The sequence below is a fragment of the Squalius cephalus genome (genome assembly GCF_949319135.1).
Source record: "Squalius cephalus genome assembly, chromosome: 8".
NCBI classification, from domain to species: Eukaryota; Metazoa; Chordata; class Actinopteri; order Cypriniformes; family Leuciscidae; genus Squalius; species Squalius cephalus.
The window spans coordinates 6,291,571-6,304,570 of record NC_137129.1 but is presented as its reverse complement, the minus strand read 5'-3'; the positions used below and the strand labels follow the sequence as shown (position 1 = coordinate 6,304,570).

Here is a 13,000-nt window from a genome sequence, read left to right as displayed (position 1 = left end):
TTGCATGCTTTTTAAGGGTTAATGAAACTAATGTATGCCTTTTTTTTTTTTTTTTTAAATATAAACAGATATGCCATTTGGGTCACCTGGCCAGAAGTTCCCATTGGCAGGAATGAATTTTGAAGGACACCAAGGAATGGGGGGATCAGCACCAGGGGGCATGGCGTCCAACGAAATGGTAATGTATTCCTGAGTTGAAAGCTGGAGTGAATGTGGCGGGAGTATGTGCGTGTATTGAATGCTTGCTAATCTTTGAGTTGAGCTATTGTGGTTCATAGGAACTGAGGCCATTTTGTGTTTGAAGGTTTACAAGTTAGGTGTGGATGGATTATTTGTAGACCCGTCAGTGGGAAGGGTGTTTTTGATCCCTGTTGTGATTTTATTATAGTCCCTCCATCTAGTGGCAGAAGTTGTCAGCACTCAAGCTCAGCTCCCCTCACAGGTTCCTTCTCTTGTTGCTTTGCAAGTCTGTCTGCACTAAGGCTCATGAATTTTTATACACCTGCTTGCAACATGTACTTGTAAGTCCTGTCTAAATTGCAAATAAAGACAGGCATGTTTGCGCTCTGTTTGATGTGTAGCCTTTGAATTAGCAATGTGCCATCTTTTCAAACACAAGTCCTGGTCGGTGAAACCGTATGTGGTGAAACAATACCCTATAAAATGCTGTGCTTGTTTTTGTGGTGAAATACTTCTGAAATGCTATTTCCATGCTTGGAGCTCTTTTTTGTAATTTTGAGAGACTGGGCATTTAGTGCAGATAAACTTGAGCAACTTAATCACAAAATGAAGATGAAATTAAGTTAGTGACTGTGGCTGAGCTTTTGAGTAGCTGGTTGGAGGTATCCTGGTTGGCATTCATTGGATGGTGAAATTGGAGTTGGGTTTGACCCACATTTGCTGTAAAGAAAATAGATAAGGTGTCTGCTTAAACATGGCACACATTCTCTAATTGTCAAGAAATAATTAAGTTTTTTTGTTTTTTTTCTGGTGTGCTTTGGATATTTCTACTATTTTAATTCAAGAGTTTAAGCATTTAGGTCTCAAAACAAGTAGCCTACAACAGCAGTTTGTATTATGTAGCTACTAGCTACACTATGAAACTTACCATTTAAACCTTTTAAGACCATAATTTAGGGGTGTGCGATATTGACAAAATATCATCTCAATATTTTCTTGGATTTTGTTAATAATGAAATTGCTTAGTGTGTTGTGCTGGTACCTTGGCAGATTTAGGACTGCTGTGGACTGCTGAGTCCTAAAGTGTTTATTTTTCATGTTCGCAGCAGTGACAGAAATGAAAAATTTCCGGATAAGCTCAATTTGAATTTTACCTTATCTTAATTTTGACCTTTTTATAAGGGCAATTTTTCTTACCAAATTAAATGTAGCCTATGCATAATTTGTCAAATATTACATTTGATCAATATTCAATTGGAATAAGACACTATAGGGCCCTATCAAATGAACTAGGTTATCAATCAAAAGAACTCAACTAAATCCCTCTTTGCAGTGCAAAGTAAACAGAAGTTGCATCTGAAGTGGCATTTAGATGTATTTACACATACTGTTTAATGCTGCTCAGGGATGACAAATGCACTTAACCTACAGTTACAACTAGTGATCGACCGATATTGATTTTTTATAACCGATACCGATTATTTGCATGTTTATGTGCCGATTACCGATATGCAGAACCGATATTTATTTACTGTTATACTTCTGTTTTTGACACAATTATTACAACACAAATGAACTGAACAAACAATTTTATTTATAACAATCACTCCCTCCTTGCATACAAAAAAAAACTTTATATTTATACACAAATAAAGAGGGGTCTGAGTCCAAAAAATAAAGTGCACTGTTACTAAGTGTCTTTGTTTAAAAATAAAAGCTTTGATGAGGTAAAAAATAAAGCACAAAAATTATTCTAACATATATTCAAAGATAGTTGAGTGATGTATCTTTTAAGTGGTTCCACATGTTGGAGGTATTTTTTGTATTGAAATGTAATTTATTTTAAACAGTTTTAGAAGGTTTATGTGCCGTTTAATAGGTTTAAAGAGTGAGGAATAATTCACTGGGTAATATTAATTCACTGAATAATATTAGCTGGAATATAACATTGTCAGGAAAGTAACAAACAAAACAGCATATTTGCATTTTCCAACTAGTATGTTATTAATGAAATCCTTTCTGACAAAGTGCTGTTTATCTATGCATTTACACAGAACTATAACTTATAGGCTACTCAACCGCGATCGCGCGTGGAGATAATAAATTATTAATTTCCACAGAGCGGTATTTATTTAGATTTGTATTAGCGAAATAATGGTTATGTAGTAAATGATAATACAATTTAGGGTGTTTAAACGAGATAATCTTGTCAAAAGTTTCATGCAGTAGCCGTGCTTGAGCATTCCTGGTCATCAACCCAGTGAGTGCGCATGCAATATGAACAAACTTTTTTTTTTTCGAGACTATATAAACAGCACTTTGTCAGTTGGCATTTCATGATCTAGATTGAATCTAGATCATGAAATGCCAACTGACAAAGTGCTGTTTATCTATGCATTTATTTTACATATAACTACTCAACCGCGATCGCGCATGGAGATAATTAATTTCCACAAAGCGGTATATTTAGATGTGTATTAGCGAAATAATTGCTATGTAGTAAATGATAATATAATCTAGGATGTTTAAACAAGATAATCATGTCAAAAGTTTCATTCAGTGGCCGTGCTTGAGCATTCCTGGTCATCAACCCAGTGCTCAGCAATATGAACAAACTTTTTTCTCGAGACTAATGGTGAGCAAATACAACAGATAGAGAATTAAATTCAGCGCTTTTATTTTCAACATGCACTCATTCATGTCTGTTTTATTTAATCCATGTAAATTTACGTCTTTATTGGGGCAGGACATGACGGATTTCGCTACGTGACTCCATGAGTTCGTCTCAATTTTTTAGAGCCAAGCTGCATAAATAAACTATATCAGGCATTCATGTCTAAAATCTCATTTCTGCATGTCTGTTATGTTAAATAAAGTTGAATAATTAAAGCAAAGCAAGCAGAACATGTTTTACCTGTGCACAGAGTTGTTGTTGACTGATCTCCTCAGACGCGGGGCGGCAATGGCGGAATTCTCAAAACGGCCACAAGATGGCGCCGTTTATCGGCGAATACGATATTACAAAACCGATACCCGATTATGGGAAAATGCTTAAATATCGGGAAAAATATCGGTAAACCGATACATCGGTCGATCACTAGTTACAACTGCAAAATCAATGTTTTAAAATAAAACGAGTGTGAAATGATTTTCAAATTGAATAGGTACTTTAAATGTGAAACTAAATCACCAGTGGGTGGTGGAAACACTGCATTCTTCGTGTGATTTGCTTAACTATATCATGATATAAATATAGCCTAAAAGACATACTCCATACAGGGGCATTTTACTGCATTTTAATAGAGCAAATCACGCAGTGAGAGCGTGCTTTCTAAATGCGCATGCGCAGTCTGACCTAAATTGATAAGGCTTCATCACGCAGTGTGCTCTCTAGCCATGTTTTGGGACATATTCAATGTCACATTGCACATCGCTTAAACAACAATTACTATATTATCGTAGATGATAAATCGCACACCCCTATGATAAATATTATCACAGACCTGTGAATTTCTATTACATGTTTACTTGCCCAAGCTTTTGCTGAGAAGCTCTGTGTTGCAGGAAAGTAATTCAGCAGGAAGGCCAGTGCTTTACAAATTGTTGGATTGTTGAAGTTGCTTGTGTGCTACTTTCACTTCAGTATTTTTATAGCTGAACCTTTTGATTCCCCAGTTGACAGGCAGTGTTGCTAGAAATGGGGGAATTGGGGTTTCTGTCCGATATAATTCAGCAAGTAGGAATAAAATATCTCCACATTTCAAAGGGGCATTTAAGGAGTGGAATCTGTAAGTGAAACCTTCTGAGCATGATCTCATCCTGTTGTCAGATATAAAACTCGATAGTGGTTTCATATGAACATAAGTGGAACTCACCCCTGGAATTTGCAATTAGCAAAGCAGAAAGAGGCTTTCTGTATTGAAACTGTTTGATCTTTTTAAGTGTCTGAAGGCAAGTATTTTGTCTTAAAATGTTTAGTTTTATACCTGAATGAACTTTTAGTAGGTAAGAATCTCATATTTTTAACTTTTAAAGTCAACATGAAATCAAAATGGACCCCATGTACTTTCTTCAATGCAAGTTAATGTTTTTGTGCTTTTTTATTTTAAAAAATGTTATAACTTGCTCCACCTCACACTATTGTCCTTGTTGGCTGATGTCACCAACACAACCAGCACTCATAGGCCTAAATTTAGGTGGTGTTTTAAGAGGAGAACAGTCCTCAACTCGCCTTCAAGTCCTGCCTTAGAATATATATATATATATATATGTTGAATATTGTTTGGCTTAGAAATGTTGCTTTACAGAACAAAAATGGTTTTCAATTAGTTTCATGTTGACTTTAAGCAGTCAACCATTTTTGAAGAAAGAAAAAACCAGCTCACAACAAGTGGTTATAGTGGCAGTTCTTTTAGCAGAATTGTCAATGTTGCTGTAGCAATGTTTAATATAAAACTTAACAACCCTGTGCTTTCACAGTATTAAACTAATTATGATCATCTGAAATCTGTAACATTGCGATTCACTGCATCACTTTTTGTGTTAGTCTCCATGGGCTAAACTTTTCAGTTGAACTTTGATAAAGATAAAATAGGAAAATGCTGCTTGCTTATTCAGGCACTGCCTCTATTTCATCCAAATAACCATCACGACTGCATGTTCTGACAAGTGTCTTAGCCTATATCTGATGAACATCATAATTACAATAAATTTAAGAAAAATGTCTAAAATTTAACTGTGATGGCTAAATAGCAAAAATAGTCTGAATAGTTAAAAAAAAAAATCTGAATTAATAAAAAAAATTAAATTCTAAAAATTAATTTCTGAACATATGCGTTAAGTATTTGAGTAGTTTTACTTTATTATACAAATCGCATTTGAAAAAGTGTTTTTTACATTCAAAGAAAGATTTATTTTTTAGTAAATATAAGCTTCTATTCATAATGTAGGAATTTGGGCAAGGAGGGTTTTTGTCTATTAATGAAGTACAAACCCCTTTGCCATAATCTTAAATTTAGGGCATCCAACAGTAAGCTCAACTTTGAGACAATTCTGCTTCGATCTAGTATTTGAATCCTGCAGTTTTTTTTTATCTTAGCAGCGCTATTGGAATGCAATGTAATGGTATTTGACTAATGAATACATTACCCTCTCTTCCTTTTCCTATGTCACCTCTGGCACCTGTGGATCTGCGTGTTGGAACTGTTTCGCCGATTGTTTTCCTTGGATCCCACTTAAATAATACTTTTGCTCAAAATATGAACTCATGGAACTCGTTACCCTTTATTGCTTTTCTCCCAATCCCATGGACGTAAACTCCATAATTTCTACAAAACTAAATCCCCAACTGATACATAACTGAAAACGGTCCGTGTAGCGCAATGAGCGTTTCCCACAAGGTGGGCCCGGTGGTCCAAGGGGCATGGGTGCTGGAAACCCAGGATTTGGCAGGGTCCGTGAGGAATATGATGGAGCTGCCAAGAAGCCTCGCTTCTGATCTGGCACTTTAAAAGCAAAGTTTGTATGTGGAATTCCAGAGGCTCAGTTCTGGAGTCACAATTGATGTATTTAAGTTTAAAGAATTTTCTTGCAATTTTAGCCTGAAAACTCATCCCATTTGTGGCAAGATTTTTTTCGTCCAATTTTTATTTTGTATTCTTAATAGGTTTAATAAAACCATTGAAGTCAGCACTGGCTTAGTGCTGCTAACATGTAATCCACTTTCTAATTAGTCTTTATCTTGTCATGTTACTTGTGTTATGCTGGTGAATATTGTAAATTTGTTCTGATCTTTCTATGGCTGTGTTCTGTGCCATTCACATTTAAAATACTACATGTACATTTTCAATAAAGAGTGCAGTTGGTTCTCCCAAACCCCATTCAGGTGTTGGCACAATGTTTAATTTTGTGACGTGTCAGGCATCTAACACCTGACACATCATACACCCATAGGCATCTAGGACATTTTCTTCATCTTAAAGGTTGTTGCTTGGAGTTGTACTTAATGAAACCTTTAGGGCTGCCCCCGACTAAAGATTTTTCTAATCGACTTGTAGTCGTTCATTGAGTCATTGGTTGACAAATCTGGCTTTTATATTAAAGTATATACTGAGCATTTAATATATAGGCGTAATATATAGCCTATTCTGTGCTCATAGCAACGAGACATTTTAATTTATTAATAAACTAGTGTTTTCTAAGTCTGTGTCATCTGTAAAGATGAGGTTGACTATGCGGACTCTTCATCTCTGCAGTTTAGTGGCTGGATGCGCCTTTAGAGAGAAATGCACCTTTCATACAGATTATATTTCAGAGTATTTGTTTTCAATTTTAATTGGTTCATTTAAAAGTTGACATTTCAAGCTTTCTATAGATATATTTCTCATGTCTGTGATGCAAGTAGCCTATATACTGAGTTTCGGTTCATTTTTGTGACTCGCTCCAGTTCACGGAAACCAAGAGGGCAGAAAGCACATGTTTGTTTTCTTTATTTTAAAAAAAGCACAACATTTTGTTGTGAGTTTACACAAGTAAAAGTAGACTGTTTCAGTTTTGATATTTTACTCATCTGTATGACCAAAAATGACGGAGTTTTAAGTTATTTCCACTGTTATAAGGAATAAATGCAAGTGAAAGGCATGTAGTAAGCGCACTAATACTTGAGCTTTCAGACTCCGCACAAGCACTTGGATATGCGCCTTAGCGCACATTTATGTAGGTTAACATGAGAGTTAGCAACCGTGTAAAGTAGCTACTACTTGCATGGTTGATGGATGATGGGCAAACATTTGGATTACCACAAGCACCCACCGTTAACGATCTGTCCCTCACGCACTCCGTGACTTCGCCACTTTCTGTGGCTGTTTTGGTTTGTTTTTTTGCGGCTAACAGAGTAATACAATTTGTCAACTATTAGGGGGCAGCCCTAGATATTTTTATATTATAGTTAAAAGTTTAGATTTAGCATTGACATTGAACAACTTGGCTATTAAGTTAAACATGGATTGCTGGTGTGATATCAATTTACTTTTCTTCTATTATTTGAAAGTATAGTTTGAACAAGATGACTTGGTTTCATTTTAGAAATTAGACCCCAGATTGGTTCTACAGCAAGAACACACATCGCATTGATTTCAATCATAAATTATAGTTAAAAAAAAAAGAACGACAAAACAGGTTAACTGTGGATCGCAGTCGCAGAATTGATTCTACTAATCTTTTTATTTTTTTTTTCTCTCTCTTAAGTTTATACTGGCACACCAGTAGTTTGAGGTTTTCTTTTTTTTTTTTTTTGCTGCCACCTATAGCTTAATTGGATTATTTTGGATGAGGATGCCACGAGTGTCACCAAGTGGTATTGAGGAAATAATTACTTCAAACATTTTTCCAGTGAACTCCCACCTTCATCTTCCATATTGGATAAACCAATAAACTCACCCCAAACTCACCATTGGTTAAGCTGTGGACCAGTTGGGATGCTTATACAGATCAATGTTGTGATTGCTGTTTTTGGGAAATCAACATTTTTATTGTTTTTTGTTTTGTTTTAAATCTTTTTTTTAATCTTTTCTTTTTATATATATAAAATGTCATGGACATACAACATTTTGGCTCTTGACAGAATCTTTGGAAACTTGAATGGAATTCTTCTGATTAATATTTGTTGCACTTTAATTTCTGTGCGAAAGAATGGGAAAACATTGAATAAATTTACATTTTGGAACAAATCATTAATGCCTGCCATGTGCGGACAGTTGATTCACAAGCAATGCCTGTCAAGTTTTATGAAACCCAAAGGGATTGGAGAAGCAAACTAATCTGAGTTTGTTCTTGGATGGCAATCTAACTTTCACAAACATTGCAAATCTGATTTTGTTTACATGATTTACAAGTATCCATTTAAAAAGTATACTGCTGTCATTATAGGTTAATTACTCAAACTATAACATTTTATGATTTGACATGATCTTATTAGGCCTGGGTGTTGTATAGACTTTGTAAGGTATATAGATATATTTTCACAAAAATTCTTATTTATTCCCAGAGTGAGCTGCTGTGGGAAAGTGCAAGATCCAATTTGTCTTAAACATGAGACATGCTTCATATTAAGTTGCTCTGATGTTCGAGATGGTTTCCTCACTACATGACTTGCGTTTCGCGGGTATATTCTCATCTGTAGCCTATATGTTAGAAAGTTACACAAGTATTTCTGTTTTGCATTTAAGGCTTAGCCGGACAGCAAGAAAGTCTTCAATAAACTTCTCTGAACGAGCACCGGTGTGCGCATGAATGTCCAACAGATGGCTTACAATAATTCTGAAATATTTTAGATACATTTTACAAAGATATTTTTTTAGACTCTTTGAAATTTTACACATTGTACAGGCAAGTAGTAACTGTAAAGGGACTATTGTAATGGGTAAAACAAATGTCATATAATTACTATAAGATGAGACTGTTCCTTTCAACCTCTTACCAATTAACAGTGCTTTTATTTTATCTTTTAATTAGTTTAACCTTTATTTGATTTGAATTACTTTAAGAAGCAATTTTAGAATGTAATATTTATATTGCGCAATTTACAGCCTAGCCTACATGGATACATCCATTGTATGTGTTTTCATAGCCTTCAATTTGCACATTGTTTGGAGAACAACATTTTGCAGGATATGAAATAACTTTTTTTATTTTTATATATACCAAAAAAAAAGAAATCACCCAGCCCTATTTATTATACAAGTAGAACTAGTAAAAGTCGACTAATTGTGCAGCGGTTACAGGGACACGGATACTTGTTCACCAAGTAGCATGTTACTTGTTGTGATTTAATTTCTACCATTTTATCCTTTTCTAGTTACGATGGATGACTCAAAATAAAATCTTCAAAATATTGCTACTCATCTATGCTTGAAAGCACAGTTTAAATGGTTAAATTGTGCTTGTGTAGTATCCACAGCACCACCTCAATGTTTCAGTTGATTGTAGTTCGTTTCGCCAGTCAAAACAAAATCAATTTGCATAGTTGGTAGCATTTTTCAATGTGCCAAGACAACTAAATAGTTTGCTTTACCCTCCATGTCCTTGTATGATTTGAGAGGTGCTGCATAGAATGTTATTTCTGTAAATTTGCAACACCTTAATGGCAACCATTAGTGAGCATTGGAGTAAGGCCCAATTGCAGGTTAGCTTGTAAACTATGAGCAAAATACAAAAACGATTTGAAGAATAATGCAAACTACAAATCAAAATAAACAAGAAGCAAGGCTTGTGTTGTGGGTAACACTGTTTCTAGAAATAGTTTACACCTTTCTTATCTTTGTAAAACTCTAGGTCAGTTATCAATAACAGTTAATAATTCTCTATTAGAATAATTATAACGTTGCATTTTTCATATTAAAGCTTGACTTCTATCTATATATATATATATATATATATATATATATATATATATATCACTGATTTAATTTCAAATTATATTTTTTGGGAGAGAAACACATTGGCATTAACATCCCACAAAGCCGTTATTTTGGAATGAGTGATATACCAATTTAAATTGTCTTTCTTCTCCACCAAATAACTGTTAACACTGTCAAGCTTTTCTTCTAACACATTTTCTGCTGCTGTCAAAGCTGGAGACAGAAGCAATTAATTTGACAATTATCTCACTAAGAAAAAGTTATTAATATAATTGCTAAATTAATTTAATTTCACTTTGCTTGATGTAAGACCTGTATGTTGGGCTTTTAAGTGGACCAGTTTTCTGTGTAAAAAATGTCCTTATTCCAGACCCATGCCATTGGTAATTTACAAGTCACTCTATTTTGCTATTGCCTTTTGGAGCGAGGGCACAGCTACCAATTAGCTTACTTTCTTCTACATTGTTCATTTCTTTCTACATTTAAAAAAAAAAGGTAATGGTAGTGTAATTTAAACTAATATTTCTTGATTTGAATGACGTGAAATATGAGTTGACATATTCTGTAAACTCTTATTTTGCTATTGCCTTTGGAGCAAGGACACAGCTACCAATTAGCTTTTTCTTCTACATTCATTTCTTTCTACATTTAAAAAAAATGTAATGGTACTATAATTATTAAAACAAATTTCTTAATTTGAGTGCCATGTGCAGTATGAGATGACTTTTTCTTGCTAGTGAACATTTAATGTAACTTTTATATTTAAATTACATGGCTTATGTAATTACGGTAATTTTAACATCAAGAATGGAGCTGGAAAAAGGTAACTTCACTTACAGATTTTCCAAGATACATTGTGGTAAAATGTATTGTCTATTGTGTTGGTTTTCTATACATTTTTTTTCCTTAACAGGTTTGTTCGTGACTTCCGAAGTATCTTCGAGTTTGGAACTCTTTTGGATTTTAGCCATTTATCCACTATTAATCTATGCCTCATACCGCATGCCACCCATGGACCGTTCACCAACTGTCTAATGCATAATGCTCACAAAAAGGCTGGAGATTTTTCAGAACACCAGGCTCTAGTCTGATTGGCTGGCTTTTAATTTTCAGGATGCTTAGGTTTTTGTCAGTCTACCTGGAAATATGTACAATTTCCCAGGCTTCTTCAATGAGCACTTCAAGGGAAGAACTAGTCGCTGGATTTGCCAAAGATTGTGAGGTTCGAGGCATTAAAACTTCAAGAGCTTTGTTCAAGACACTTGGTAGCAAGTGCACAAGTCATCATTGACCACACCATTATGTTACGTCTTGTTCTTAGAGTTTAATCTCTTAACCACCGTGTGTTAAAACAGACCATGCTTGGTCAGTTCATGTCAGTTTGTCACCCCTTTTGCTCTAGGTCATCTGTTTTTGGGCAGAATGAATATGTCAGCCTAATCCACTACAAAATATGACATTATGGTATGTAACCATTTATTTATCATTGACCAAATCCATGTTGGCTTGTTTGTCCGATTTGGAACAACCAAGTTTATTTTGCTTCATTACAATTATTAGTGTGGCACCTTACATCTTTGTGTCCCAAATTTAGAGTATTGGTATAAATTTAAAAAAAAGGTCTTAAAGTCATTTAAACATACTCTTAAAGTTAGGATAACTTCTACTTGTCTTAAATCCCCAAAGGTAAGACCACACACACACAGATACAGGATGCGTTCCAGGGCTTGACTATAAAAACTACCTGAGGCCAGCGTGAGACGCTCGAGTCAGTTGCCTGAATTGTAATTGGCTCGATTGATTACACAATTGAAACGGATGCATTAGGGATGTCAATTTGCACAAGTTCCAATCGATCATCGTTTAAATGAATTGAATCAATTAATAGATTAAAGGTTAGCCTTAATATTGCAATCTGCATCTACAGCAGGGGCAAATTAGCCAACTACATGACTGTGTGCAAATGCTGATCAAAACATGTTCCCCACCAAATGAATGAGAAGGGTTTTAGTCTAATAAAGGGCTAGTAGAATTGTAAAATGAGTCGATGTGTTTGATCATTTCATTAAATTACTTATGTAATCAAATATAACGACCAATAGCCTACAACGTGTCAACAACGCCGCCTCAGATGCGTGCTAGTCAGAATGTATAACTCCTGTTGTGGATGCTTCTGTAACAATGCACTGAAACATGGCAACTAAACCCAATGAATTCGCAACAATTCTCATTGTTCTTGGTGTTCTCTTATATTATAATGTTATGTAATAAGACAGCCACAATCATAGTTATAATAAGTCATGCATTGCTGTTTGAGCTGCATGCGCTGAATGAACATCGGTAAACTGAAGAGCTTTTGCTAGCGGGTTATTTTAACTCAACGAAACGCATCCTACATATATTAATCAGATATATGTACAAAAAAAACATTACAAATTATATCTGCACACAATGACACGAATGCACAAGTGAATTTGAGCAAAGTTACGTGCTAGTCAGAATGTGTAACTCCTGTTGTGGATGTGCTTATCCTGGAGCAACACGCTAAAACACAGCAAACCCGAAGAATTCATAATGTTTTATAACAATATTGTTCTGTATAATGTTATGTAATATAACAGTCCCAATCATAGTTATTATTAGTCGCGCATTGCCTTTTGAGCTGCATGCGCTGAAGCTGACCACTGGCACGCTTTATACTGCATTAATTCTAAACCCATTAAAATGAATGAGTCGATTATTCCATCTTGAGACAGGCTCTTTAGAAAATAAAAAAATATATACAGTTCTTAAATATTTGAGAACTTTGGAATGTTTCAAGAATTACACAACATAAATTCCAAAGAGTTTGTAAGAATGTTCTTAAATTGTTTTAACTTATCTTTAATCTGGCCATAGTTCTTAATTTTAGAATTAAAATATTGTAGTCCATAGTTGTAGGATAGCAACTATTATTATTTGTGATATTGAAGTTCTGTTATGTGGTTCCTTTTTGAGCAACTTTTTTCAGTTTAGACTACATTTCCCTTGACTGCATTGTTGAGGATCAAGATATTTTTGACATACCTGTTTTTTTTTGTTTTTTTTGTTAATGTTGGTTCAGTGTGATGATCTTTGAGTAATTCAAAATGAGTATGGAATTAAAAGGGCTAAAACTTATTTTTCTGCATTTATTAATCTAATCAAACCCTCAAATTGCAGAAGCTGATTTCTTCAAGAAACAAGTGATGAACCATTTGAGAACTGCTAAGGATTGCCCTTAATTTAGGCAGTTTGGGGATTTAGTTTTTGTCTTGTTTGAGTTGTAAATTCACATTTGCATAATACTTCAATTTGTAAGCTTTGAGAAAGATGAATTGCTTTCAAATTGCTATGCATTAGAGATGCGCGGATCAGCTCTAACG

At 34.6% G+C, this 13,000-nt stretch overlaps 1 protein-coding gene across 3 annotated transcripts in view; it reads left to right on the top strand.

Annotated features, from left to right (window-relative positions):
- sfpq (splicing factor proline/glutamine-rich) overlaps positions 1–13,000 on the top strand; it is a 30,330-nt gene that overhangs the window by 9,067 nt on the left and 8,263 nt on the right. The window contains exons 9-10 of one of the 3 annotated variants that reach the window (XM_079878254.1): positions 69–178; positions 10,510–11,632. In XM_079878254.1, coding sequence (XP_079734380.1) covers positions 69–178; positions 10,510–10,521 — 122 coding nt within the window. In that variant the 3' untranslated portion in view covers positions 10,522–11,632. Of the gene's footprint in view, positions 1–68; positions 179–5,557; positions 8,859–10,509; positions 11,633–13,000 lie in introns of those variants that run through there. The other 2 variants (XM_079878253.1, XR_013821971.1) reach the window with 2 other exon arrangements.